This window comes from Panthera tigris, chromosome D4, assembly GCF_018350195.1.
Source record: "Panthera tigris isolate Pti1 chromosome D4, P.tigris_Pti1_mat1.1, whole genome shotgun sequence".
NCBI classification, from domain to species: domain Eukaryota; kingdom Metazoa; phylum Chordata; class Mammalia; order Carnivora; family Felidae; genus Panthera; species Panthera tigris.
In genome coordinates, this window is record NC_056672.1 from 82,400,822 (window position 1) to 82,428,386 (window position 27,565).

General features: G+C 42.3%; 1 protein-coding gene across 4 annotated transcripts in view; it reads right to left on the bottom strand.

Moving 5' to 3' along the window:
* Positions 1-27,272, bottom strand: part of DENND1A (DENN domain containing 1A) — a 509,265-nt gene extending 481,993 nt beyond the window's left edge. For 2 of the 4 annotated variants that reach the window (XM_042963735.1, XM_042963739.1), the window contains exons 1-3: positions 6,234-6,293; positions 4,054-4,119; positions 3,888-3,922 (exon numbers count right to left, since the gene is read on the bottom strand). In XM_042963735.1, the coding sequence (XP_042819669.1) occupies positions 3,888-3,922; positions 4,054-4,119; positions 6,234-6,249 (117 nt within the window). In that variant the 5' untranslated portion in view covers positions 6,250-6,293. Of the gene's footprint in view, positions 1-3,887; positions 3,923-4,053; positions 4,120-6,233; positions 6,294-7,873; positions 7,905-27,171 lie in introns of those variants that run through there. The other 2 variants (XM_042963734.1, XM_042963736.1) reach the window with 2 other exon arrangements.
* Between the last annotated feature and the right edge of the window lie 293 nt (positions 27,273-27,565).

Below are 27,565 nucleotides of genomic sequence, written 5' to 3' on the forward strand. Positions count from 1 at the left end.
AGTAGCTCAAGAGCATATATGCAAACAAAACAAACATGTAAGATAGGTTAATTTACAATCCACTTTACCAGTGAAGAAACTAAGGTACAGATAGGTTCAAGTACCTGTCTGAAGTCACACAATTAGGAAATGAGGAAGGTGGGACCCAGAACCCAGGCATTTTGGCTTCAGAGTCCATGCTCCTAACTACTGTGCGAAGCTCTATGTGTCACAACACGGTTTAGTCAATAAAGACAAAAACATAAATCTCCAAGACTCCCAAATGCATTCAAAATAAAGATACTGGGGCACCTGGCTGGCTCAGTCGGTTAAACATCCGACTCTTTATTTCAGCTCAGGTCATGATCTCACAGTTCGTGGGATGGAGCCCCACATCAGGCTATGTGCTGACAGTGTGCAACCTGTTTGGCATTCTCTCTTTCCCTCTTTCTTGGCTCCTCCCCCACTTGTATGCCTGTTCTCTTTCGCTCTCAAAATAAATAAACTTAAAAAAAAAAAAAAAAAGAAGAAGGGTGCCTGAGTGGCTGTCAGTTAAGCAGTCGACTTCAGCTCAGGTCATGATCTCACGGTTCCTGACTTCCAGCTTCAGTCGGACTCTGTGCTGACAGCTCTGAGCCTGGAGCCTGCTTGGGATTCTGGGCCTCCCTCTCGCTCTGCCCCTCCCCAGCTTGCACTCTGTATCTCTCTATCTCTCTCTCAAAAATAAACATTTAAAAAAAAATTTTTTTTAAGAATAAAGACACTAATTAACATGACAAGCAAGGTTGTTTCCAATTGAGCCCCAGCCAGACCCTTCAGCTTCTGCCACTACTCACTAACACACACACACACCTCCCATGTTACAGTCACATTCAGCTTCTCATCAGGCCTCAATCGCCCATGCCTTGTATGTACACTTACTTTTTATTGAGCTGTTTCAGAAGGGCAGGGAACTGTGCTAAGTATTTTATATACCACACCTCATTTTATCCACATGACGATCCTGTGATGTAGGGAGTGTCTGTGGATTTTACAAACCAGTCTTGTAGATGGGGCGCCTGTGTGGCTCAGTCAGTTAAGCATCTGACTTGAGATTTCAGCTCAGGTGATGATCTCACAGCCATGAGATCAAGCCCTGAGTTGGGCTCTGCACTGGGCATGGGCCTGGGATTCTCCCTCTCCCTCTCCCCTGCTCAAGCTCTTTCTCATACACACGTACATACATAAATAAATGCCTTGTAGAAATTAAATAACTTGCCCCAAGGACAAATATCTAGTAAGTAGCAGTGTATGAACTCAGACCCAGGTCTGTTGTTCCTTCAAAGGGTATGTTCTTGATCACAATTTTCCTTCCTAAAATGTGCTCTACCTCCAAACATCCTGTTCATTCAAGATGCATCTAGAACAGTGCTTGGCAAATAATAGGGACTTGAGATTATTTGCTGAATCAATGAATAAATGAACAAATGCCTTCTCCTCCTCTCTGGAGGCCTCTCTGACTCCCTTACAAAACTCAGTTGCTCTCTCCACATTGTCACAAGACCGGTTTCAAAGCTCTATTAAAAGGCTTCCCAGGTGGTATTCCATGCTTTCTACTTTTATGTACATATTACCCACTAGACTGGAACCTTGTTTCACTTCATCTTTGTAGTCTCAGCCTCTAACAAAAGGCCTGGCTTTTAACAAGCACTCAGTAAGTTTGTTAATTGAATGAATTTCCCTGAGGAGAAGGGAGATGAGTAAGAGACTCATGATTCATATTAGAACTTCTTTTTCCTCAAGAAATAAACAACATTCAAAGCTGTGATATACTCAAATGTGTGCTCTATAAATATCTCTAGGTTTCAACTATCATCAGAGGCATCTAAATTTAACTCATTCAACACATATTTATGAATAATCTAAATACATACATATAATGGCTCTTAAGGAGCTTACAACCCAGTCAAGGAGATAAAATATAATAAAATGTAAAGGTATGGGGTGCCTGGTGGCTCAGGCGTCCGACTTCGGCTCAGGTCATGATCTCACGGTTCGTGAATTCAAGCCCCGTGTTGGGCTCTGTGCTGACAGCTCAGGGCGTGGAACCCGCTTCAGATTCTGTGTCTCCCTCTCTCTCTGCCCGTCCCCTGCTTATGCTCCAACTCTCTCTCAAAAACATTAAACATTAAAAAAAATTTTTTTAATAAAATGTAAACAGTCAAACATGAACTGCCATGAGAAAATACATGACTATATGTATGCCCCATAATTGGTAATAAAATGCTGTGGGCTTGCAAGTTGAAGACCTCATCCAGGCTGAAGGCAATGGGTCCAATTACCTGTGGACAGTCTGCAATGAGGCTATTTACAGTCAGAAGCAAAATGAGGGGGAGAGCAGGGACTTTGCAGTGTGGTCTCCATATAAAAGTGTTTAATTCAATTTTTAAAACCGTCCTTAATCTGACATGTTCTTCCTGCTCTTTGCTGTAAAAATGTCATTTCTTTTCAAAAATAATGATGGAAGATAATCATTTCCATGTGGTTCCACAAAACTTGTTTTTGAGATTTTATTGGTACAAGCATTCCAAACAGTTGGGAAGTACTGAGGTAGGGCATTCTGTGATGCTTCTCCTGAAGAGGTAGAACTTGAAGTGAACACTGGACAGTGAACAGGATTTGGCTAGGTGGGGAGAACAGGAGATTTTAAGCAGGGGAAACAGCCTGATCAAAGTACTGAGGCATAAGTGTTCCTGTAAAGTTTGAAGGATAGTAACTAAATCAGGCTGAAACTTGGAAAAATTGCAGCTGTGAATTCTATTTCTGGCAATATGACAAGCTAAGTAACTTTCTGATCCTCTACTGAAAATAATTACAAATAATGGATGTTTTTATCTTCTCCAATAAATACATTAATGAGCCTGGAAGAAAATCAGGAAGATTCAGATGAAGAAGAACTAAGTGCCGAGAGAAACCCAACAGGGTAAGCAAAACACAAAAACTAGCTTTCCCCTTGAAGGCATTTGCATAGTTCAATGCAAAATTCATTCTCCCATTTAAGAGGGGCTCAAGGAATACAAGACAAAAGTAACATCCAGCCTGAGGCAGAAAGAATAACATATGCTCCCACCTCATAATTTAAACTTGGACTACAAAAGGTGGTCAAGATAGAAACCCATCCACACACATACACATCAAGAACTATAATGAAAACCACTACTCTCAAAACTTGGCAATCTTCCTGCAAGTTCAACCACAAGCTGGCCCTCACAAGGGGCTGCTACTGAATGGTCAAAAACCTCAGCCCAGGAATTCAAGTTGAAGTGGTCACAAACTGAAAGTGGCTGCAGAACACTAACAAAAAGTATGTAAATCTTCTCTGGAAAAATTCACTTCAACCTTGGCCTAAACACACACACACACACACACACACACACACACACACAGCTCTAAGAAATATGCGTTTGTGGGCAAAAATTAGAATCCTCAGGGAAACAAAGCCCATAAACAAGAACCTCAGAAATAAAAGATGGCAGAATCCGACTTTTGAAGATTTCAGATATTACAATTACAAACGACAGGATATGGAATAAATGTTCAATAAGCTTAAAGGAAAAAAAAGGATTGAAAATTAGTAAAGAGTAATAAACTATGACGTGACCAAGCAAAACTGAAGAGAACAAAGCATTTCTCAAAATAAGAATAACTCTATGGTTGGTTAAGAGCAGAAAGGTCACAACCAACATGAATTAGAGATACAACCAAAATGAGTTCAAAAATTTACAGAAATTATTTAGAACAGTGTTCAGAGACAGAAATTATTAAAGCAAAAGACAAAGGTAGACACAGAAATTATGAGACTAATTAATACTCCAGAAGAGGTAAAGAAAATGGGGTACAACCCAAACTGGTTTTAATGCTCTATTTACCTTTTTTGGGTTCCCATCTTCACTTAGTTCTCGGTCTGAAAAAAAGCTGACAATGTTCCAAAACTGACAACAGATACACATTCAAGAAGTCCAATCAATGCAGAGCCAGATAAAAGGAAATGTAGAAGTTCTGGTTCCAAGTAAAAATATAGTAGGCATACTCTACCTGGTCTCTCATAGCTACACCTCTCTACAACCAGGGCAAAATTCATGGAGCACCTGTCTGAGGAATCAAGAAGGGAAATAACAGTATATGGATTGGGGTAGAAAACTAGAATTCAGTTTCACCAACCCAGTGATAAACCATACATTTACCGCTTTCTTTCCTCTGGCATCACTCAGCATGGATGTAGGCAGCATAAAAACTGGAGTTGACAACAGCATAGACAGAGTTCCAGGAAAAGCACTCTAGTTCAGGCTCAAGGAGTGGAAAAGAAGCAGGGGGATCAACAGGTACCTAAAGCAGTGTGTGAAGAACCTTCCTCTCCAATCAGTAGTGCAACCTTAAGAGAATGGGGCAAATCCCAATTACTTTCTTTTCCTCCGTGTCCTCCCACTGCTAGGTCTGGACTACAGATGTAGTCGTGGGAAGTGCCCAGAACAGGATAAACAAAGCCCCAGTTTTCTGACCTGCAGAACAAACGGAGAGGCCCAGGGAAACAGGGAGATAAGAGAAGGAGAGGAGCTCAGGAAAATGACCCCATGAAGTGGGTTTTGACGACCAAGGCTCATCTGAGTCTCTCAGCAATGCATGAGGATGCCAACTGCTCCACATCCTTACTAACCCTTCATAGTGTAAGTCTTTTTAATTTTAGCCACTCTTCTGGTTGTACAGAGCCTTCCAAAGGTAGTTTTAATTTGCATGTTCCTAACGACTGATGATGCTAAGCATCTTTTCATAAGCTTATTTGCCATCTGTAGATCATCTTTGATAAAGTGTTCAAATCTTTTGCCCATTTTTCTTTACTGGATTTTCTTATTGAGTAGCAAGAGTGTACAAATTGAGTTTTCAGAACTTGATGGCTTGTCTTTTCATTTCCCTGAAGAGTGTCTTTCGATGAGCAAAAGATTTTAATTTTGATAAAGCCTAATGTAGCCATTACTCTTGTATAGTTTCACTTTTGTGTCCTGCTTAGGAGGGTGAATTTGACAGCACTCCCTCACTGTACTGAAGGGACAAATGATATGGGAGATAATCAAGGACAACTCCTAGATTTCTGCCTTGCGGGAGTGAATTAGTGGAACACCACCCTGAGACCATTTTCTCAAAGGACATCCACAACCCACTGTTAAACCAAATCATCTTCTCTGGATTCCCATTTCCACTGCGATCCCAACAGCATGCTACGCTGCTTATCTTGGTCAGTCCTCTTTCCTCTTAGGTCCAAACCCTGAACTGTGCTTTGCTATATTCAGTCTGAAAACAACGTTCATAGCTTCATGCTTCTCATCCGTGCCAATGATTTCCAAAGCTCTACAGTCTCTTCCTGGTAACAGTGCCATCCAGTATTTTTCTGAAGGCCATACTATGTGATAGGTGCTAAAGCTACCTTCTAACTGCCTGTTGCATTTTTCTCGTTGACCTGTCATTAAGTTTACCGTCAACCGAAGTCATTCTTCTTGACCTCACTGCCAGTTCTCCCTCTTGACTCACCAGTTTCTGTCAGTGGTGTTTTGATGCTCCCAAATTGAAAACCTTGACATGGTCACCTTCTATTTTAGTTCTCTCTTCTCTCCCCCATATTCAATGAATTTAATAGTTCTTCAGCTATGCTACTTAAAACACTGGAGGTTTGGGAACTAGACTAAGAGGCCAAAAATGGCCTCTTCTCAATTTGCATGAGAAAAATAATGTAATCTAATTTTAAGTTTTCCTACCATAAGTTTTTCTTAAACCTTTCTCACCTGCTATTCCCTGTCTCTTCTAAAATAGAATATAAAATAGTATCAGATTTAGGGAGGGGAAATGTAGTTTGACATTTAATGTATAAATATTTCAGAGTATTCCACACAATACCATGACTTTCAGGCACTCGATCACCTGAACACGTTTGAGCACCACTGAGCTAATAATGTGCAACTCATATTCCTGCTAGATTGTTCCTTCCTACGCAGTGTGAAACTTTTCCAATGAGGAAGTCAGTCCAAGATGGGAAAGGTGAGACCAATTTGCCTGAGAAAAGATTAAGAAGTAGGCCATCAGAACACTCTATAAATTTCTTCCTCTTTAATTCCAGGCTGTGAATGCCCATCCTCTGGCACCAAAGAGAATAACCATCTTACAAGTAGAGTAGAAACAACTTTCAATGATCAGTATAAGAATAAATGAATTTATACTGTAGTCACCACAAGTGAGGCACATCCAGGCTGCATCCTCCAGTTAAATCAGCACTTTCTGGACTTTCTCTGCTCCAGGAATAAAGCATAACAATATTAGTCTCCAAAAAGTAAATATTTACAATCCCAAAGGGAATCTGCCAAAAACCACATGATTTGAGGATCATTAGTTATTTGGAAAAATCATAAATATTTGGGAGTTAAAGATACGAAAAGACTACTGATTATATACTCTTTGAAGATGAAACCTGGTCAACACCAAACTTCTACACTGTATTAAACATTAATTTTTCAATCTGTATTAACTGAGTACTCACTATGTGCCATGTACTGTGCAAGTCCTTCAAAGTTTAATAGTGAGCAAGGCTCTCACAGCACCTGACTTCATGAAGTTTGTACACTCTGGGGAAAATCAACAACAGTAACAACTAGGGCTGATGGGCAAAGCTCCTGCAAGTGCAGCAGGAAAGGTAAAGGGGATGCTCAGAGGTTTCTCCAGAGCTCTGTCTGAGCTAAAACCTGAAGAATGATTGGAAGTGAACCAAGGGTACATGCATGTGTGCTTAGAAGTAGGACATAAGGGGACTGGAGATGAGGCCAGGGTCAGACAGAATGGAGGAGAAAACACGCTCAGGGTCACACAGATCTGGGATTCAATCCCAATTCCACCACCCATAATCTGTGTCATCTGGGCAAACATCACCTCTGATTGGAATTACTTCATTTGTAAAAGAGGGTAGCAATACTTACCTCCTAGATTTATGGTAAGGACTACATAATATACAGTAGATGCCCCTGGTCAGCTCTGTCACCTTAGGCAACTGGAAATCTCTCTGTGTCTGTCTCATCTGCAAAATGTGGATCATAGCAGTACCTTCTCCATCAGGTTGTTAAGAGTAAATTGAAAGATTAAGTGTGAAGATTCAGGGAGATAACACATACCAAGTACTTAGAATAAATACTAACATTCAAAAGACTTCAATGAATGTTAGTCGCTATTTGTATAATAACAGAGTCAAGATCTCAAAGGGCCTCATAAGCCATGTCAGGTGTGTGGACTTTAATCTGGAAGCGTGGGGAACAACTAAAAGATTTTAATCAGTGAGTTGACAGGATCAGATTTGCCCTCTGGAAGGCTCACTGTGGATACTGCAGAGATAGGACTGGAGAGAGGCAAGAGTGGTAAACAACCCAGTCGGGAGGGATTACAGCCACTATGGTGAGAGATGGTGGCCAGGACCAAGAGGACAGCAATAGAGAAGGAGGCAAATATATATATATGTATGTATGTATGTGTGTATACACACACACACACACACACACACACACACACACACACACACACGACTTGATGTTTGGATTTAGGAGGTAAGAGGTCTTACTGACCCCTCCCTTCCTCCGGCCCTCTATCTGCCTGCTAAAGATTCATGAAATGTCTTTAGTTCTTCCTGCTCACCACTCTGTAGCCAACTGCAAACTCTATCTTTAGCTCCCACCTTTCCAGTGACCTTCAGGTCCAAGATTACGACTGTCACTGGAGAGCTCCACATGGACAGTAACCTCACACTCCATAGAACCCAAATCAAACCAATAAAAAATCAAAACCCAGAAAATCTCAATTTCCCTCTTCTTAAAGCAAGTTCTGTCACCTTTTTCTTGGTCACCCAAGTGACAAACCTTTGAGTCATCATCCATCTAGCTGTGAAGACTTTCTCCTCTTCTGATATTACTTCTTGACAACTGTCACTGATAGCTGGACTCTTGAAGACAATGTGATGTAAACCAAAAGGAAATACCCAAATATCAGTCCTCATTACGGCTCTTCTATTATAATGGGTTACCTTTATTCACTGTGCCCTTCAATCCTGGTTATAGTCATGGATTGTACACACACACACACACACACACACACACATTTTAATAGGTAGGTAGAGCCACTTATCTCTTGAATTACTTTTAAAATGAGTTATACTGGTTATAATAATTGCACACAAAAAGTACGGTGAGAACAGAGACAAGAACAACTCTAAAGGAGTACACTTTGGGAACTGTAGTCTTTCTGTATATCATTAGTTGAAAATAGGAGAGTATCAGGCAGTGAGGGAATAAAATTCTACCTCAGTGGCATAAATGCCTGCTAGTCACTAGGAATTCAACAGGAACAGCGAACATGAACCAGTTCTTCAGCTGCAAGTTCTGAGAAGGGGACCGGATAGTCACCCAGGGCACAAAAAACAGTGCCCATGGTAACCCATTCACCCCGCTTATGGCAAACAGCAGATCTAGATAGGGCTCACCTAGCTCAAGGCCATGTGGAAAATAAAAGACCTTTTAAAAATGGAGGAAAGGGAACATCATCTCTTGGAAGAAGAATATATCTCTGAAAATGATTAAGAAATATGTTTCAGGAAACTGGTATCCTTAAATAGAACAGGAAAAAAAAAAACATGAGTTTTACAAAACAGGAACAGAAAGCTACAAGAGGATAAAAAAGATGACAAATAAAAGCCTTTTAAAAAAAGGGGGTGGGGGGATGGAAGAAAAAAGAGTAACAGAGTAACTCCAAAGAGAATAAAAATGCATTATGGGCACGTGAGTAGCTCAGTCGGTTAAGCACCCGACTCTTGATCTCAGCTCAGGTCTTGATCTCAGGGTTGTGAGTTTGAGCCCCATGTTGGACGTGAAGCCTACTTTTAAAAAAAAAAAAAAAAAAAAAAAATGCATGGCATTAGACACATTACCTATTGTTTTGTTGCCAAAATGTTTAAACATGAACTTAAGCATGAGGAAACAATGACACAAATTCTAAATCAGAGACATTCTATAAAACAACTGGTCTGGATGCTTTAAAAAGTCAACTTCAGGGGCGCCTGGATGCCTAGGGGGGCTAAGTGTCCGACTCTTGATTTCAGCTCAGGTTATGATCTCATGGTTTTGTGAGATCAAGCCCGTATCTGGCTCCATGCTGGCAGCACAGAGCCTGCTTGGGATTCTCTCTCTCCCTCTCTTTCTGTCCCTCCCCTGTTCACACACTCTCTCAAAATAAATAAACTTAGAAAAAAAAAATTTTAAGTCAGTTTTAGAGGCAAAAGGTGGAGGGCAGAAGAAGTGTTCTTTTTTTAATTTTTTTTAACGTTTTATTCATTTTTGAGACAGAGAGAGACAGAGCATGAACGGAGGAGGGTCAGAGAGAGAGGGAGACACAGAATCTGAAACAGGCTCCAGGCTCTGAGCTGTCAGCACAGAGCCCGACACAGGGCTCGAACTCACGGACGGTGAGATCATGACCTGAGCCAAAGTCGGACGCTCAACCGACTGAGCCACCCAGGCACCCCAGAACTGTTCTAAGTAAAAGGGAATAAGAGACGACAACTAAATGCAACATATGATCCCTAACTGGACCCAGGTTCAAAAATAAACAGCTGCAAAAGACATCACTGGCACAAATGGGAAGATGTAAACTTGGATTGTTTATTGGATAATATAGTGTATGAAATTTCTTGATGGTGACAAAAGTACACTCATTATATAGAAAAATACAGGTGTTCTTAAGAGACATGCACCAAAATACGAACAGATGAAACATAATGACGGCCTTCACCTGACATGGAATTATCCAGCCAAAAAAAGTAAAATAAATATGTGTATATAAGGAGGGTGGGAGAAGGGATTACTTATCCCCTCATATTATAGGGAAACACAAATAAGCACTGGGGTTAAGGAAATGCTTATGAGTAATGTTTAATTTTCCTAAATTCAATGCTCATCCAAAAATCTACAATCACCAATAACTTATTATACTAAAACCACACCACTTCTGTAACAGTTTTTTAAAATATTTCCTATCCTTTTTGTGATGCCAGAATGACCTTGATACCAAAAACTAACAAGACCATTACAATAAAGGAAAATTACAGCTAAAATCTCTTATGAATATAGATGTGACCATAAAATAAATATCAGTAAATTGAATCCAGCAGTATATATAAAAAGAATAATATATCGTGACCAAATGGGTTTGTCCCAGGGATGCAGAGTTAGTTTAACATTTGAAAATAAACATCACTTACGTTAACACATGGGAAAGAAATCCTATGATCATCTCAATAGATGTAGAAAAAGCATTTGATAAAATTCAACCTCCATTCATGACTAAAGCTGGCAACCCATAAATCCCAATTGACGCAGACCAAAAAACTCAAACAAAAGTCTGCCAAAGGGCCAGACTAACAAGTCAGAAACCTTTTAGTAAAAGAAAAACAAAGACAAAAACCCACCACCAAACACCAGCCAAGCACCCCAGAAAAACCTGTTCAGCCTCACCTTCACTCAGGTCAGCAAAGGACAAACAGGGAAGAAACCAAATTTCTACCTTGGCCGGGCTGTCATCAAGAATCCCATCCACCCACCACTGCCAAGAAAGTCAAGTAGGGGGCTGGGACTTTCATCATCCCCAGCAGTAATGAGGAGCCCCTCGATGTGGTTTCGGTGGAAACTGGAAAACCTGGACGTCCGCTCACCGGTGGCAGTCACTGAGGCCATGGGGAGAGCAGCAAAAAGGCACCACTCTACCCAGCCAGAGAGGTGTCAGCAGAAACCTCTTGGGGAATGAGAACTCCCACCTACTCCCTAGGTAAAGGGAATTCCCTACCCCGAGTGTTAACAAAGCCTCAACAGGGAATGTACACATATACCCTAACAGTCAACAGGAGGGCAAGTACTCCCTTCCCCTTCCAAAGCAGTGTCAAAGGAAGTCAGGTGAAAGCAGGAAACTTTCTTCAAGTTCTTTGGGCAATTTTTTCAGCCCAGAACTCTAGCAACCATACAAACTACTGATCACGTGTAAGAGAGTAGACATTTTCAGACATGCAAAAACTCAAATGCATCCTTCCTGCAAGTCCACTGGTGTGGTTGTCTCTTACAAGAACTTGAGGGTCTCCTGGGTGGCTCACTTGGGTGAGCATCAGACTCTTGATTTCAGCTCAGGTCATGATCCCAGGTTGTGGAATCTAGCCTCCCATCAGGCTCCAAGCGGAGCGTGGAATCTGCTTAAGATTCTCTCTTTTGGAGTGCCTGGGTGGCTCAGTTGCTTAAGTGTCCAGTTTCGGCTCAGGTCATGATCTCGCAGTTCACAAGTTCAAACCCCACATCGAGCTCTGTGCTGACAGCTCAGAGTCTGGAGCCTGCTTTGGATTCTGTGTCTCCCTCTCTCTCTGCCCCTTCCCCACTCATGCTGTTTGTCTCTGTCTCCATCTCTATTTCTCTCAAAAATAAACATTTAAGGGATGCCTGGGTGGCTCAGTCGGTTAAGCGGCCCACTTCGGCTCAGGTCATGATCTCACAGTTCACAGGTTTGAGCCCCATGTCAGGCTCTGTGCTGACAGCTCAGAGCCTGGAGCCTGCTTCACATTCTGTGTCTTCTCTCTCTGCCCCGTCCCCACTCATGCTGTCTCTTTCTCTCTCAAAAATAAACATTTAAGGGGTGCCTGGGTGGCTCAGTCAGTTAAGTGTTTGACTTTAGCTCAGGTCATGATCTCACAGTTCACAAGTTTGAGCTCCATGTCAGGTTCTGTGCTGATAGCTCAGAGACTGAAGCCTGTTTCAGATTCTGTGTCTCCCTCTCTCTAACCCTCCCCGACTCATGCCCTGTCTCTCCCTGTCTCTCCCTGTCTCTCTCTCTCTCTCTCTCTCAGAAATAAACATAAAAAAAAATTTTTTAAATAAACATTAAAAAAGATTCTTTCCCTCTACCTGTCCCCTGCTCTCTCCAAATTTAAAAAAACAAAACAAAAAACTTGAATATATACCCCAGCAAATAAATTAAAAGAACACAGGGGCCAGGAAATAATGAAATAGGGACATTCCAGGATTACAACAAAATAGCTAGCTTTGCACAGATCACAACAGGAAGATGGGAAGAAACCAAGAAGGAAAAAAAAAAGAGCCTTAATAAAACTGCAAGTATGATCTCAAGTTTGAAAAAATTAACGATGTGAGAAAGCAAATAATGCAAGAAGAGAAAAAAGACGAGAAACTCAGGGAGAAGGGGAAGAAGAGACTTATGATTTTAAAAAATCAAAATCCAGATATAGCTCGTTATTTTCCAGTCTCAAGCACTTTCTGGACTGCGGGCAGCAATGCAGACACAGCCAAGTCCAAGAACCACACCACACATAATCAGTTGCAAAATGGGTCAGAAACGGCATCAGGAAGCCCTAATCATAAAGATACACTTTGTCAAGTTCCTGAGAACCTCGAACTTTGTCAAGAAAACACACGAAGGATCTAATGAAGATGCAGAACAATAAAATAAAACTAAGACCATCAGGGCACCTGAGTGGCTCAGTCAGTTGAGCCTCCGACTTCAGCTCAGGTCATGATGGGTTCAAGCCCTACTTCGGGCTGTGTGCTAACAGCTCAGAGCCTGGAGCCTGCTGTGGATTCTGTCTCCCTCTCTCTGCCCCTCCCCCGCAGAGAGACACTCTCTCTCTCAAAAATAAATAAACATTAAAACAAAATTAAAAAAAAAAAAAACTAAGACCATCAAGGCCTTTGTCAAGTTCAATGTTCTGAAAGGCATGGGCCCCAAGCTTAAGAAACAAGCTTATTACAACACTGCCAGGGTGCCAGCCTCTCTCTGCTGGACTGAGACTACCAACAAGGTCAAAATCAAAGCCAAGGCTCATGCTCCCAAAAGTGCCCCAGCCCCCACAAGGACTGCAAAGTAGAGGCTTCTGTCTGCCAACATGAGGATGGCAGTACTCACATGACACCTTGTGCTGCTCTCTATACAGGGAGGTGTCCCCCTGTGTTTTTTGTGCAAATAAATGCAACAATAATGTATGTATTAGCATATAGAGCATAATTTTTTATTCTAGATGGATTATATGGAAAAAAGTTTCTGTGACCCTGATGTTAAGCACATTCTCCCTCAAACGGGATGGTAATGCACCAAGAAGAAAGAAAAGGTTATTCCAGCACCCTACCCGGCCTATGTTGAATAGTATTTAAATACTCACAATAACATTTAATTTTTTTAAATGCTTTAAAATAATGTTTATTTTGAGAGAGAGAGAGATGGAGAGCAAGCAGGGGAGGGGCAGAGAGAAAGGGAGACAGAATCCCAAGCAGGCTCCACACCATCAGCACGGAGCCCAGTGCAAGGATCGAACCTATGAACCGTGAGATCGGGACCTGAGCCAAAATCAAGACTTTGGCACTTAACTGACTGGGCCATCCTGGTACCCCAATAACATTTAATTTTTAAGCTTAACCTAAGCATATATAATAAAAGACTTGGAGGGGTACCTGGGTAGCTCAGTTGGTTAAGCTCTGACTTCGGCTCAGGTCATGATCTCACGGTTCGTGGGTTCGAGCCCCATGTCAGGCTCTGTGCTGATGGCTCAGAGCCTGATGCCTGCTTCAGATTCTGTGTCTCCCTTTCTCTCTGCTCCTCCCCCACTCATGCTCTGTTTCTCTGTCTCAAAAATAAATAAAGATTTAAAAAAATAAAGAAAAAAAAATAAAAGACTTGGTTCTGGCCATGGATCAGAACTAAAATAACCACATAAAAGTATAGCTTAGAAGAAACTAGAAAAAAGGTATCCTTCCCTTAGAGAGTAAGGAATTAAGAGACGTTATTGAAAGTTAATGGAATAAAAAGGATTAAGTAATTATGTCAAAATAAAACCATTCTAAGAATTCGAAATAATATAAATATATAAAACACTAGAAGAGGAAAAGATAATTACTATAAAGGTGCTCATCGTCTTTCACTTCAGGGAGTTAACAAATATTGCCCGCTTAAGATTCTCACTCTCTGTCCCTCTGTCCTTCTGCCCCCCTCTCCCATTCACACTCCCTCTCTAAAATAAAAAGGAAAAAAAAAAAAAAAGGAAATGAGGATGACCCCTAGACACTGCTAGAAGGAACTTCTTTACAAGGTATAAAATGAGAAAAAGAGAGAAAAGCACATTCAGAATGCTATCATTACCTGAGGGACTGGTGGAAGAAGGTGTGAATACACACATGTATTTACCTTTTTTTCTTAATGACAAATTAACATCTTTTTAAAAACTACCTACGAAGGAGGGAACACAGTGATGAGGGAGGGATAGAAGTTAAACATTTTGTTTTTTGTTTTTTGTTTTAAAGGCTACATTAAAACCTTGTTTATACTATGTTTATTTTTGAGAGAGAGAGACAGAGACAGAGACAGATAGCATGTAGGGGGAAGGGCAGAGAGAAAGGGAGACCTGGAATCCACAGACTCCAGGCTCTGAGCTGTCAGCACAGAACCCAACGCAAAGCTTGAAAGAACTGCCAAATTAAAAACAAAACCAACCAGTTTTCAGTAATCATATTGTTTATAGTAATGTCGGTGTTGCTGCTGAGTTATGTGGGTCTTGTGTGATAAAGCAAAGATACTTATGTTGGTGTCACTGGAAATCAGCACTTTTTGGTACGAATGACAGGAGATTCAGATACAAGAGTGATAAAGTTAAATAACAATGCTATAGACTTGAACTGGAAATATCAATATGAAGTTTACCTTTAACACACACACACACACACACACACACACACACACACACACACACACACACAACCTCCTAGTGCTGATCCCTGGAAAAGCCTAGAATAATGACTGACAACAGTAGTCATTCAAAACAAAAACAAAAACAAAAAACAAGAGTCCTAAAACCCAAAGTGAAATCTCTAATACCATTTCCCACTAAAAGGAAACAAGACTCCTTAAAGAAACAGGAATACAGGTCTGGAGCAGGAAAAATACAAGATAAGCCTAGAACATCTTGTCATACCAAAAAGCAAGGGAGATATTAAAAACTACTGGGAGGGTTGCCTGGGTAGCTCATCGGTTGAACTTCCGACTTTAGCTCAGGTCATGATCTCACGGTTCATGGGTTCAAGCTCTGAGTCGGGCTCTGTGCTAATGGTGCCAAGCCTGGAGCCTGCTTCCGATTCTGTGTCTCCCTCTCTTTCTGCCCCTCCCCTGCTCACACTGCCTCTCTCAAAAATAAACATTTAAAAAAAAAAAAACTACTGGGATCCTGTCAAAAGGATTCTGGAAGTTAACTTGAAGCAGTCACTAGACAAAGGACAAATTAAACATCATTGAGAACTACAGTAGATTCAAATATAATAAATAGGTTTAAATTCATGTGTTTAAAGTGACACTTGGGAAAAAAACAAAAACAAAAAACAGTCCCGTCTGGAAAACACTAGCCAATTAACTCAGTTTGAAAAATGATTAAAGGAAATATTTATCCTGCTTTTCCTAGATAAACTATACCTCAGGGTAACCAAATAGTGGATATGGTAAAGTTTTTCTATATAGAAGTATTCTAGCTAATATGAAGCAATGATAGAAGCAAAATATCACCATTTAATAGCCCCTAATAAATTAATGGACCAAAAAGAGAGATAATCAGACATAATGTGCCTCCTGATGGAAGTACCTATCACATTTTAAGTATGCTTGCCAAGAAAATGAACTTGAATCTGATCAAGTAACTAAATCTAACTACCAATTTGTAGGAAATAAAGGGGACAGAACATATTAAACAGGATGCAGTGTAAACTACATAGCATAAATAACACACTTCAATAAATAAATTGCGAAAAAAAAAGATACACATCAACCAATTGAAAAGTATGATCTTACTTGATTTAAATAAATCAACCCTTAAAGAGAGATGTAACTAGAAAACTTTTTAGTGACTATAGATATTTGATGACACAAAGGAATTTTTTTTTAGGTGTGATGTCACCTTTTTAAAAATAATGTCTCTCTTTTAGAGACACATATGGAAATATTTAAGAATGAGATAGGACAGTTGGGATTCGCTTCAAAATAATTCAGAACTGGAGGGCAGAAGGAGTTATGGGTAGTTACCTATAAATGGAACTAGATACGCCATAAATTAGTAAGTGTTGAAACAGTGATGGTCATTTGAGGGCTCATTATACTATTCTCTCTACTTTTGTAGATGTTTAAAATTTCCCTAAAAAAAGGTTTACAAACAATCATTTTAAGCACCCAGGAAAAAGAAATCAGCAGTTAAAGAGTAGAAGTGAACAACCATAAAATACCTAGGAATAAACCTAACCAAAGAGGTGAAAAATCTATACAATGAAAACTATACAAAGCTTATGAAAGAAATTGAAGACCACACACACACACGGAAAAATATTCCATGCTCTTGGATTGGAAGAATATTAAAATATTGATACTACCCAAAGCAATCTATATATTCAATGCAATCCCTATCAAAATAACATCAGCATTCTTCACAAAGCTAGAACAATCCTAAAATTTATATGGAGCCAGAAAAGACCCCAAATAGCCAAAGCAATCCTGAAAAAGAAAATCAAAGCTGGAGGCATCACAATTCCAGACTTCAAGATGTATTACAAAGCTGTAATCATCAAGACAGTATGGTACTTGCACAAAAACACTCAGATCAACGGAACAGAATAGAGAACCCAGAAATGGACACAAATGTATAGCCAACTAATCTTTGACAAAGCAGGAAAAAATATCCAATGGAGCAAATACGGTCTCTTCAGCAAATGGTGTTGGGACAACTGAACAGCGACATGCAGGAGAATGAACCTGGACCACTTTCTTACACCATACACAAAAATAAACTCAAAATGGATGAAAGACCTAAACATAAGACAGGAAGCTTCAAAATCCTAGAGGAGAAAGCAGGCAACAACCTCTTTGACCCTGGCTGCAGCAACTTCTTAACAGGTCTCTGAAGGCAAGGGAAACAAAAGCAAAAATAACTACTGGGATCTCATCAAGATAAAAAGCTTCCGCACGGTGAAGAAAACAATCAGCAAAACTAAAAGGCAACCTATGGAATGGGAGAAGATATTTGCAAATAACATATTGGATAAAGGGTTAGTAGTCAATCTATAAAGAACTTACCAAACTCAACACCCAAAAAACAAATAACCCAGTGAAGAAATGGGCAAAAGACATGAATAGACGCTTCTCCAAGGAAGACATCCAGATGGCCAATTGACACATGAAAAAATGCTCAACATCACTCATCACCCGGGAAATACAAATCGAAACCACAATGAGATACCACCTCACACCTGTCAAAATGGCAAACATTAACAACTCAGGCAACAACAGATGTGGGCGATGTGGAGAAAGAGGATCTCTTTTGCACTGCTGGTGGGAAGGCAACCTGGTGGAAAGGCAACCTGGTGGAGCCACTCTGGAAAACAGTATGAAGTTTCCTCAAAAAACTAAAAATAGAACTACCCTACAACCCAGCAATTGCACTACAAGGTATTTGTCCAAAGGATACAGCTGTGTTGTTTCAAAAGGGCACATGCACCCCAATGTTTACAGCAGTGCTATCAACAATAGCCAAAGTATGGAAAGAGCCCAAATGTCCATCGATAGATGAATGGATAAAGCATATATGGTACCTACGACCCAGCAATAGCACTACTAGGAATTTATCCCAGGGATCCAGGAGTGCTGATGCATAAGGGCACATGTACCCCAATGTTTATAGCAGCACTTTCAACAATAGCCAAATTATGGAAAGAGCCTAAATGCCCACCAACTGATGAATGGATAAAGATGTGGTTTATATATACAATGGAATACTACTTGGCAATGAGAAAGGATGAAATCATGCCATTTGCAGCAATGTGAATGGAAGTGGAAGGTATTATGCTGAGTGAAATAAGTCAGAGGACAGATATGTTTTCACTCGTATGTGTATCTTGAGAAACTTAACAAAAGACCACGGGGGAAGAGAAGGGGGAAAAAACTTACAAACGGAGAGGGAGGGAGGCAAACCGTAAGAGACTCACACAGAGAACAAACTGAGGGTGAATGGGGAGTGGGGGAGAGGGGAAAATGGGTGATGGGCATTGAAGAGGGCAGTTTGGGATGAGCACTGGGTGTTGTATGTAAACGATGAACCATGGGAATCTACCCCAAAAACCAAAAGCACACTTTACACACTGTTATGATAGACAATTTGACAATACATCATATTAAAAAAAAAAAAAAAGATGTGGTATATACACACAGTGGGGTATTACTTGGCAATCAAAAAGAATGAAATCTTGCCATTTGCAACAATCTGGATGGAACTAGTGTATTATCTAATTTAAATTAGTCAGAAAAAAACATATATGATTTCATTCATATGTGGAATTTAAGATACAAAACAGACGAAGCTAAGGGAAGCAAAAAAATAGAAAAACAGGGTCGGGGACAAAACATAAGAGACTCAAATATAGAGAACAAACAGGGTTGCTGGAGGGGTTGTAGTTGGGGGGATGGGCTAAATAGGTAAGAGGCATTAAGGAGGACACTTGTTGGGATAAGCACTGGGTGTCACATGTAGGGGATAAGTTACTGGATTCTACTCCTGAAATCATTATTGCACTATATGCTAACTAACTCGGATGTAAATTAAAAAAAAAATTTTTTTTAATTAAAAAAAAAAAAAAGGCTAGACGTGAACAACAGCACCAGCTACACAAAGATAAATATAAGAAGGTATAAATCTTATGTAAAGGTGAATAAAATCTTCAAATAGTTTGTGAGAGAAGAGACATGATGTTAATCACTATTGTTCTAATTATTCGCATGCTTCTCTTATCTCTCTCAGTGGACTTTGAGCTTCTTTTCTCCCAACCAGCAAGAGGAACAGTGCCTTGCATAGGATCACAAACCTTCAAATAAATTCAGTAAAATGTAAAACACACCATCCTATCATACTCACGGAGAGCAAGCAAATACTTTCTCTCTGGCTTTAAAAAAAAAAAAAAAAAAAAAAAAAGCCTATAAAAAAGAACACTTGCTTTGACTCCAGGTGGTTCAGACAGGCGTGCTCGTCCTCTCCAAGCGGTAGTAGTGACAGCTGCCATTTACTCAACAATCCTTTCTCCACTGAAGGCGAGATGCAAGGTCGCTTCTAGCCCTCACAACAACCTTACAGGTGAATCTGTTAGCTTCAGGACTCAGATCGGGACTGCACGGGTCTCCAAGGCCCACATTCCCCAGCTCCTCTCACACCCTGGAGGACAAGAACTGTTTGCTCGGAGTCAAACAGCATCTTTCTCTACATTAGTTTCCTTCCTCCTATTTATTCATACGGCCTAAGCGAGATCAATGAAACATCCCTGAAACCTTTCCTGTGGCTCAAGTGAGTTCAAAAGTTTATTTCTTCTCTAACATCTAACATGGACAGATTTCCCTTCAGCAACTTGGCTCAGGCCACTTAAAGTCTTACTCATCAAATGAAGCACACACATTCACTACGAGGCCCTTAAAAGATTTCTTCCCTTCTCGCTGCAGACTAAAACGCCTTCTCCCAATTATAACTTTCCACTTTTCCTCAGAAAAGCAAACACGTTACATAACTGGCCCTCACCTTCCAAACACTCATTTCTAATGTAACTTTGCTAACCTCGGCAAATCGTCTTTGATTCTTCTCTCGCCCCTTACATGTAATTTGTCACCAAGTCCTGTCAATTCTACCCAAAATCTCTCTCAAATCTGTCCTTTTTCTTTTGACAACTAAAACTTCACATCAGGCCTTGATCTTCTACAGCATCTGTAACACAGTTCCATGAACCAGTGGTCTCCAATTTTTTTTTCCATGCACTCCTTCCCTATCAAAAAATTTAAGCATACATTTGATACAATGATTTATAAATTATAAGAATGTCTTACTATACTAATATATACACTTGAAAACACAAAAGAAAATTTTGAAGATTGATAAAAAACATATACATATAGAAGGGGTACCTGGGTGGCTCAGTTAGTTAAGCCCCCAACTCTTGATCTCAACTCAGGTCTTGATCTCACAGTCATGAGCTTAAGCCCCACGTTGGGCTCCACACTGGGTGTGAAGCCTACTTTAAGAAAAATAAGAATAAAAACAAAGATAAGTTCTAACATATTCTTTTCACACCCCAGTGCATCATCTTGTACAAGCCTGAGATATCACTGTTCTAAACTACTGCTGCCACAGTCATCTTCCTAAAAACCCAAATCTGATCGTATCACATTCCCAACTCAATCTTTCAATGGCATCATGTCCCGGTGGCATAAGCTGACTTTTTCAATTTCACCCCTAACCTTTATTCACATGTCCTATATTTCAGCTCTACCTGTCTTTTACACAGTTCCTTCTGCCTACAAAGTCTTTGACAACCACTGATTCATATATAGTAACATGTCTCTAAGAAAAAAAATACATTCTAAATACTGTAACCAATTTACAAATGAATTTTGGGAAGATAACCTATCTTTTCTATAGGAAGTCAAATGTTTTGAACATACCTTTTGTTACTTCCTTTACTTGGCTCCTTTTCAAGTCCTAAGTACTTGGAAAGAATGGGTATGGATTCCAATAAAAGTCAAGGAGACCAACTTTGTTTTTGTTTTCTTTGGTTTATTTTTCTTCCTTGTTTATCTTTCCATTTCCCAACAAAATCCTTTTAAGCAAAAGGATGTTGTAAATCCAGAGATTAGTTCCCTCTAGGGCCAGGAAAAAGGCTGAATCTTTGCAACCCACAACTAGAATTCCAGCTAGGAGCTTACACACAGATGTAACAGTCTGAAACATATTTTCCTAAAGCAACATTCCAGGTTTTACATTCCCTGTTTCAACCTTCCTAGCTGCTGTACAAAACCCTTGAAGTTGACTGCAACAGGCTAAGACGAGAACGACAGAGTGGCACCCAATACACTGTTCAGAAAAGTCATGACAATTCAAGTGACTGATTCTGGGCACTGACAATGGGGAGCACGGTCTGCAACAAGACTCTCATTCCACCACCCTTCGTACCATCTTCCACGGGGACTGGCAGGGGAGCACTGTGGTGGCGAGAGGAAATAGAAGAGACAATAGTGGGAGAAGCCCTGGAGGAAGGCACTTATCAACTTCTGCTCTCATCCCACACTAGGGAGACATGTCGGCCATGCTACACACAGGCCTCACAAAGAAGGAAGTCTGTAGTGTATTTTGGTAACGGGATCCTTTGAGGAGCAGTCTGAAAACAAGACTAGAGCCGAGCTATCCTAAGAAACCAAAGCTGCTTCTCTGTACCAGAAAACAATAAGAAGGGGTTCTCCCACTCCCAAGTCATAAAACTTCCGCTGTTCTTCCTCTAGGAATGCCTCCTCCCTTCTCCAAATATCACCTTTCTACAAGAAGGCCAACATGGTGGAGAAGTAGGGGGATTCGTACTTCCCGCGTCTCCCAAACAAACAAGGGCTGAAGCCAAAGGACTTTGAACCCCAAGAGTCTGGGAGGAAAACAGACAAACATCACCTTTCTTTCAGTTCAAGTTCCAACCTCTGCTGAGAAACCTATCTCTTTCTATGCTGATCTTTTGTTTTCCACGCAACTCATCTGGGCCAAATCAAAACCACAAGGAGATAACCACTTTACACAAAGTGGTACAATTGCTTCGGAAAACAGTTTAACGGTTTCTTAAACAGAGTTACCATATGATCCAGCAATTCCACTCCTAGGTATATACCCAAGAGAAAGGAAAACATATGCCCACACAAAATGTTCACAGCAACATTATTCATAACAGTGGAAAAGTGGAAACAACCCAAATACCTAACAACTGATGAGAGGATGAAAATGTGGTTTCTCAATACAATGAAATATTATTCAGCAATTATTGTATGATTCCACATATGATTCCATATGAAATGCCCAGTATAAATCTACAGCAACTATAAATAGATTAGTGATTGCTCAGGGCTGAGAGGGTTTGGGGGGAATGAGAAACAAATGCTAATGGGCATGAGGTTTCCTTCTGGGGTGGATGAAAATGTTAAGTCGGATAGTAGTTATTGACCACACTTTTGTGAGCAAGCTAAAAATCATTTAATTACACGTTAAAAAAAACAAATGTTATAGTTGTGTGAATTACATCTCAAGTTGTTTTCTGACTGCCATGGCCTACAAGGCCCTACTCAGTCCCCAGTCTTGATCTCAGACCTTACAACAAGGCTCTGTCCCATCAGTCACTACCCAAACCTGTGGAATTCTAGCAGATCCTGAAACAGGTCTAGAATCGTCTTGCCTCGAGGCCTTTGTATATGCTCAACTCTGTCCCGAATGGAAAGTCTTGCCCAGTCTCTTTACAGGACTAATGACTTCTCATCCTTGAAGTCTCAGCTCAAATGTCAGCTCTACAGTAAACCTTCCCTCACTGCTTTAAAACAGGACAGCCACCCTGCATTGTCACTCAGCATCTTGTTTCCTTTCTAGCACATCCACATAGCTTTATGGGAATTGATCTGTGATTTTTCATCTGTTGGGTCCACCAGACTATAAGCTCCATGAGAGTAAGAACGAATATGCATTATTCAGCACCGTAATTCTCAGTGTCTAACACAATTCCTGGCATGTGCCTAAAAACGGTAATTAACGTTTTTATTTTCTTAGTATGCCACATCTTCACACATACTGCTCCCTCGGTGGGGACTACTGCCACCACTTGCCCTTTTCACACCCTTATCACCTCTCCTGTCTCAGCTAAAACAGCTCTATGAAGCCAGCTGGCCTTCCTTCCTTGAAACCACCTCGGCAGACAGCCTCTCCATCCCTTCACCTACTCAGCATGAGCCGCATCCCTACCATAGCACTGCTCGTACTGTATCATACTCGGGTTTTTTGGTGGGGAGGGGCCCCAGAGGGAGTTTATTTTGCATTTCTGTCTCACTACTATTTTGGAAAACCTTAACGTGAAGGAAAATCTTTATTTTGTATTTAGTTTATTTTTTTAAGAAAAACTTTTATTTTTGTGTCCCGGGCACTCAGCCCACTACCAGGCACATGATAGAGTACTACTAGTTACGACAATACTAACATAATCACCAACATTTTGTGGGTGAATGTTCAATATGTGCTTCACACTTAGTTCCACAGTGAGTGAATGAATAAACGGATACGCTTCTGGGTCACCAACCTCAAAGAGGTCACAGTCTGACAGGGACAGAAGACAGGTACACAGGCTAATGCAAAATAAATACCACCACAAGGCCAAATGAGCTGCTCTGCCTTGTCCCTATGCCTTCAAATCTTAGAGTATGCTCTTCTCTGCATCCATAAATGTCAGGTTTCCTCAAACCCACTTAGAATACTTCCTTCGATTACTTACAATCCACTTCCTGCCCTCGGTGCCTGGAAACAGTTTCTAAGATGTCACCACAAGCAATATTAAACTGCCACACAGTTTCCTGCTATATGTCTGCATTATCAGTTAAATTGCTTCACATTAACCACATTCTAGTCCACCGGGATCACTCAAACACTAAATAAGATTTAAACATACCTGTCGAAGACTGCCAGTTACCCCTGCTCCTTTCATCCCTCTAGATAAAGGTCTGCTTTCCAGGGTGCTACCTGCATACTGGTGACATTTTCCTTCCCTGGTCAAGTAAATGTTTGGTCTGAAGCCAGACGATATTCCTTTACTTAAGTGAACATGAACTAAAAAACACTCTTCAGAAAAAAATAAGTAATTCTCTGCATAGACCAGGGCAACTTGACTTAAAAACATAAAAACTCTTGTCCTCAAGAGTTTAGGTAGCAAACTATTCTTTTAACTCTACGTGTACTCAACCCAGAGCCTTAGTTAGGATCTTAATTCAGATCCTAGCAGACTTCTTAAATCATTCCATAAATTCTTCCTAAACAACCTTATATGGCAGGTACTGGGTCTGACACAGAGAACTCAAAGACAAAGAGAGTCCCTGCTCTCAAGTATGCCTGGCTTAATGTGGAAGACGGTCAAGGAACTAACTTTAGTGCTGTGATGGCGATAAACACAAGGGGCACGTGGCCTCGGCTGGGCAAGGGGTGCACAGACAAAGGGCACCTGTCCTAGGCTGAAGAGAGGACACACAGCTGAGGGGCACCCAGCCTAGGCTGGGGAGGGGGATGCAGAGATGAGGGCGGCTGGCCTAGGCTGGGGAGGAGACTCAGGGTGCAGAACCAGCATCAGGGCAGGCTTCCTGGGGATGGCATCTGACCTTAGGCAATAAATTCCCATTCTCTCATTTGAAAAATGTGGTTAGTAGTACCTACATCATTAGACAGTTGTGGGATCTGATAAAATGGTTCACACAAGGCAATACCACCACGCCTGACACAGAGATTGTGCTCAACCAGCCTTAGCCTCAAAGTCTGATCAAGCACTAAATCTCAGCACCTATGCCTGGCAACTCACCTGCTTTACTGATGATACAAGAGACACCAGCTGCACAATTACACACATTGTTTTTCATCAACTTTTATTTTTTAATAATGAGAGTGTTAAGTCCTGCTCTTCACATTAACAGTCTAATTCCTTGATCATCAAAACTTTCTTCCATTTCTCATAGCGTGCCATTCCCTGACATTCCTGGCATAAAACAGACTGGTTTTCTTAGGGTTTTTTTTGATAGAGAAGGTATAAAAGAAAACTAACAGTTACTGAATTTTTAAATCCGGGCCCAGCAATCACGTGGACACTGCATTTATTTGTTCATTATGACTCTGCAGCATTATAGTCTCCCCCATTCTACCCTCAGGGAAACTGAGGGTGAAAGAAGTAGTTTGTGCCAAGTCTCACAGTCAGTGGACAAAAGCTGGAATTTGAACCCAGATCTGATTCCACATCGTCAGCCTGACTGGGCCACACGGCAGCAAAAAGTGGGAAGCCTGGCAGCCACAATGCTCTCCTGCCCAGAGGGGCCCCACAGTGCTTTCTGTCCCACACTCCCCCTACAAGTCCGCCCCCCCCCCCCAACTGTCCCTACACAACAGAGCCTGTACACTTAGATTTCAACTCAGGCAGCTCAACACCTTGAGCGAAGTCTGTTCTTTCCTGTCAGGGTGCAACAGGCAGTAGTGGCCAAAACTCTGTTTCCTCCAAAGACTAGGGCAGCATCGAAGTAGATGGTCCCAAGCCACCTGTCCATCCCCATTCCCAGCTGCACACAGACGCTGCTTAGTCAGAAGTCACCGTAAATTACAACTACTTTTCAGAGCTCCTCTTCCAGTCTCACCACAGGGAAAGCAAACGTATTTCCCCAAGCCTAAGTTTTTTATCCCAGAGCAGTCTAGTTTCAAGACCAAGAAGGTTATTCTTTATGCTAATTTCACACCTTACTAAGTTCCCTTGCCCAAGTGCTCAGAACACTTATGGGTTCCACAAAACGCGCCTGAGATGCACATTAACCTGCAACCTTCAAGATCAAGAGAGAGACCTGATGCCCCGTCATCTGACCTTCCACTTGTTGGATTTTCACGCTAGTTCTGACACTGACCGCCTCAGGTCGGCCAAGTTTCTGAACGTCTCTGTAACAAGGGTAAGCATCGTCACAAGCATACTCTGCGACCGTAAGGCGGCTTTTTGGGAAGTGTTTCTAAGTGCTATCGGAATCCAAGTTTACAACTCTTACTTGGAAGCAGCAGCTGAACTTGGAGTACCTCCTTAATCCCGAGGCTTCACACACCACGTCTTTTTACCTCCCAAACCCCTTAAGCTCTTGTTTGGAGCACACTTGTAACTTTCTCCCCTCCTTTCCACAAAGTCAAGAATGAACAGTGGGCTCCCGCACCTCTTCCGTTTTCATTATCATAAGCAAACTTTCGCAGCTTCACTTAGCGCATGTCTCAGGGCTGCGGCAGCACAGGAGACATTTAGTGAATGGGAAGCCTAAGTCAATCAGGGGACTACAAGGATGGGCAAGGGTCACGCTGCAAGGTCACGGACTGCACCTGAGAGGCAGCATTTGAGTAAGTAGGAGAGTTCATCCTCAAGGCCCTTCCCCTTTCCAACTTCCCAAGCAACATTCTCAAAGCGCTGAAATAAACACATTCCGCAGACTTTCTTGTAAGCAGGTTTCAAGTGTCCTGTGAAAGCCGTTTAGGGAAAAGCCTATGCTGTCCACTTTAAGTGCCCTTAAACAATTCTATTACTCATAGAGAAAACTGAACATTTGTTAGTGATTAGAGATAAGGCATCTCATGCTCTGGAGCTGAGGAAGGGAGAGGCCGAAAAAGGACCCGGCTGGGAGGGGAGATAGAGTCCAAAGCAACACACCCAAATTGGACTGCATAAAAGTTTGCACTTTCCAAAGTCAACTTCTAGGTCTAGAAGCAAAGGCAACAATGTTTCCACGGGTTCTGAAGTTCCATGTATCAACAACATCCCCGGAAAACGAATCCCCCACTGAGGATTCCAGGTGAATGAATGAGTGAAGGAATTTGCCAGATTGGATTACAAAGCCTTTCCAACCACCATCGGGATCAGGTGCTCAATTACGACACAGAGGCATCTTCATAGCCTTTGGCCCTTGCTGTGTGGAGACTTTCACAGATAACAGGGCTTTTAAAGGAGGAAAGAGAAAAGGGCCCTCCTCCCTCAGGCCATCCAGACCTTAAATCCACGAGTGGCCCCTCCGACAACCGCAGGCGACTTTTTGTGGGGACCGCAGGCCCTAAGCAGACCTCTCAGGACCTGCCCAACTCTCAGGGGAGCCCCAAACACGCCCATTTGGGGAGTTGCTTCCGGAGGTTTCTGGCCCTCCCCCCCCCCAACAGTTGTATGAGCATTTTCAGAAATTCTGTTACCCCAGGAAAGGGGCCACCTCGTAATCTCTGCGGCTCCCGCCCTCAGGTGAACAGGGGACACCTGACCACCAGAGCCCTTCCACCACCACCACCACCCCCCCGCCCCGCGTACCCCGCCCTCGCGCCTCCCTGGATCGTCATGGCAACCGTCCCCCTCCCCGCGTGACGCCGGCACGCGGGGCGCCCCTCAGGCCCCGGCAACAAGTCCCCCGCGCCGCCCGCGGCCTGCAGCCCTCGCCCGGCCTCGCCGCCCCGCGCCCGGCCCGGCTCCGCCCGGCCGCACTCACTTGATCCTGGAGCCCATGGTCCCCGGGCCTCCTCATGGGCCCGCGGGCCCCGCTCGGCGCTGCGCTGCCCGCCCGCCCGCGGCCGACCGGCCTCCCTCCGGCGCTCTCCCCGCCCCTTCCTCCCTTCCCTCAGGCTGGGCCCGCCCGCTCGCAGCTCGCTCCCTCGTCGCCGCCGCCGCCTCCCGGGGTTAATGTACTCGCTCCAGCCCGGCGAACGCCATGGTCGCCGGCGCGCGTACCCGGCGCGCACCGCCCCCTCCGCCTCTCACACAGCCGCCTCCTCCTGTCCGCGCCGCCGCCGCCGCCGCCACCCGCGGGGGCTGCCGGGAAGTGTAGTCCGGCTGCCGGGAGGCGGGGCCGCCTGAGGGCGGTGGGGGGCGGGAAGGGCGCGTCT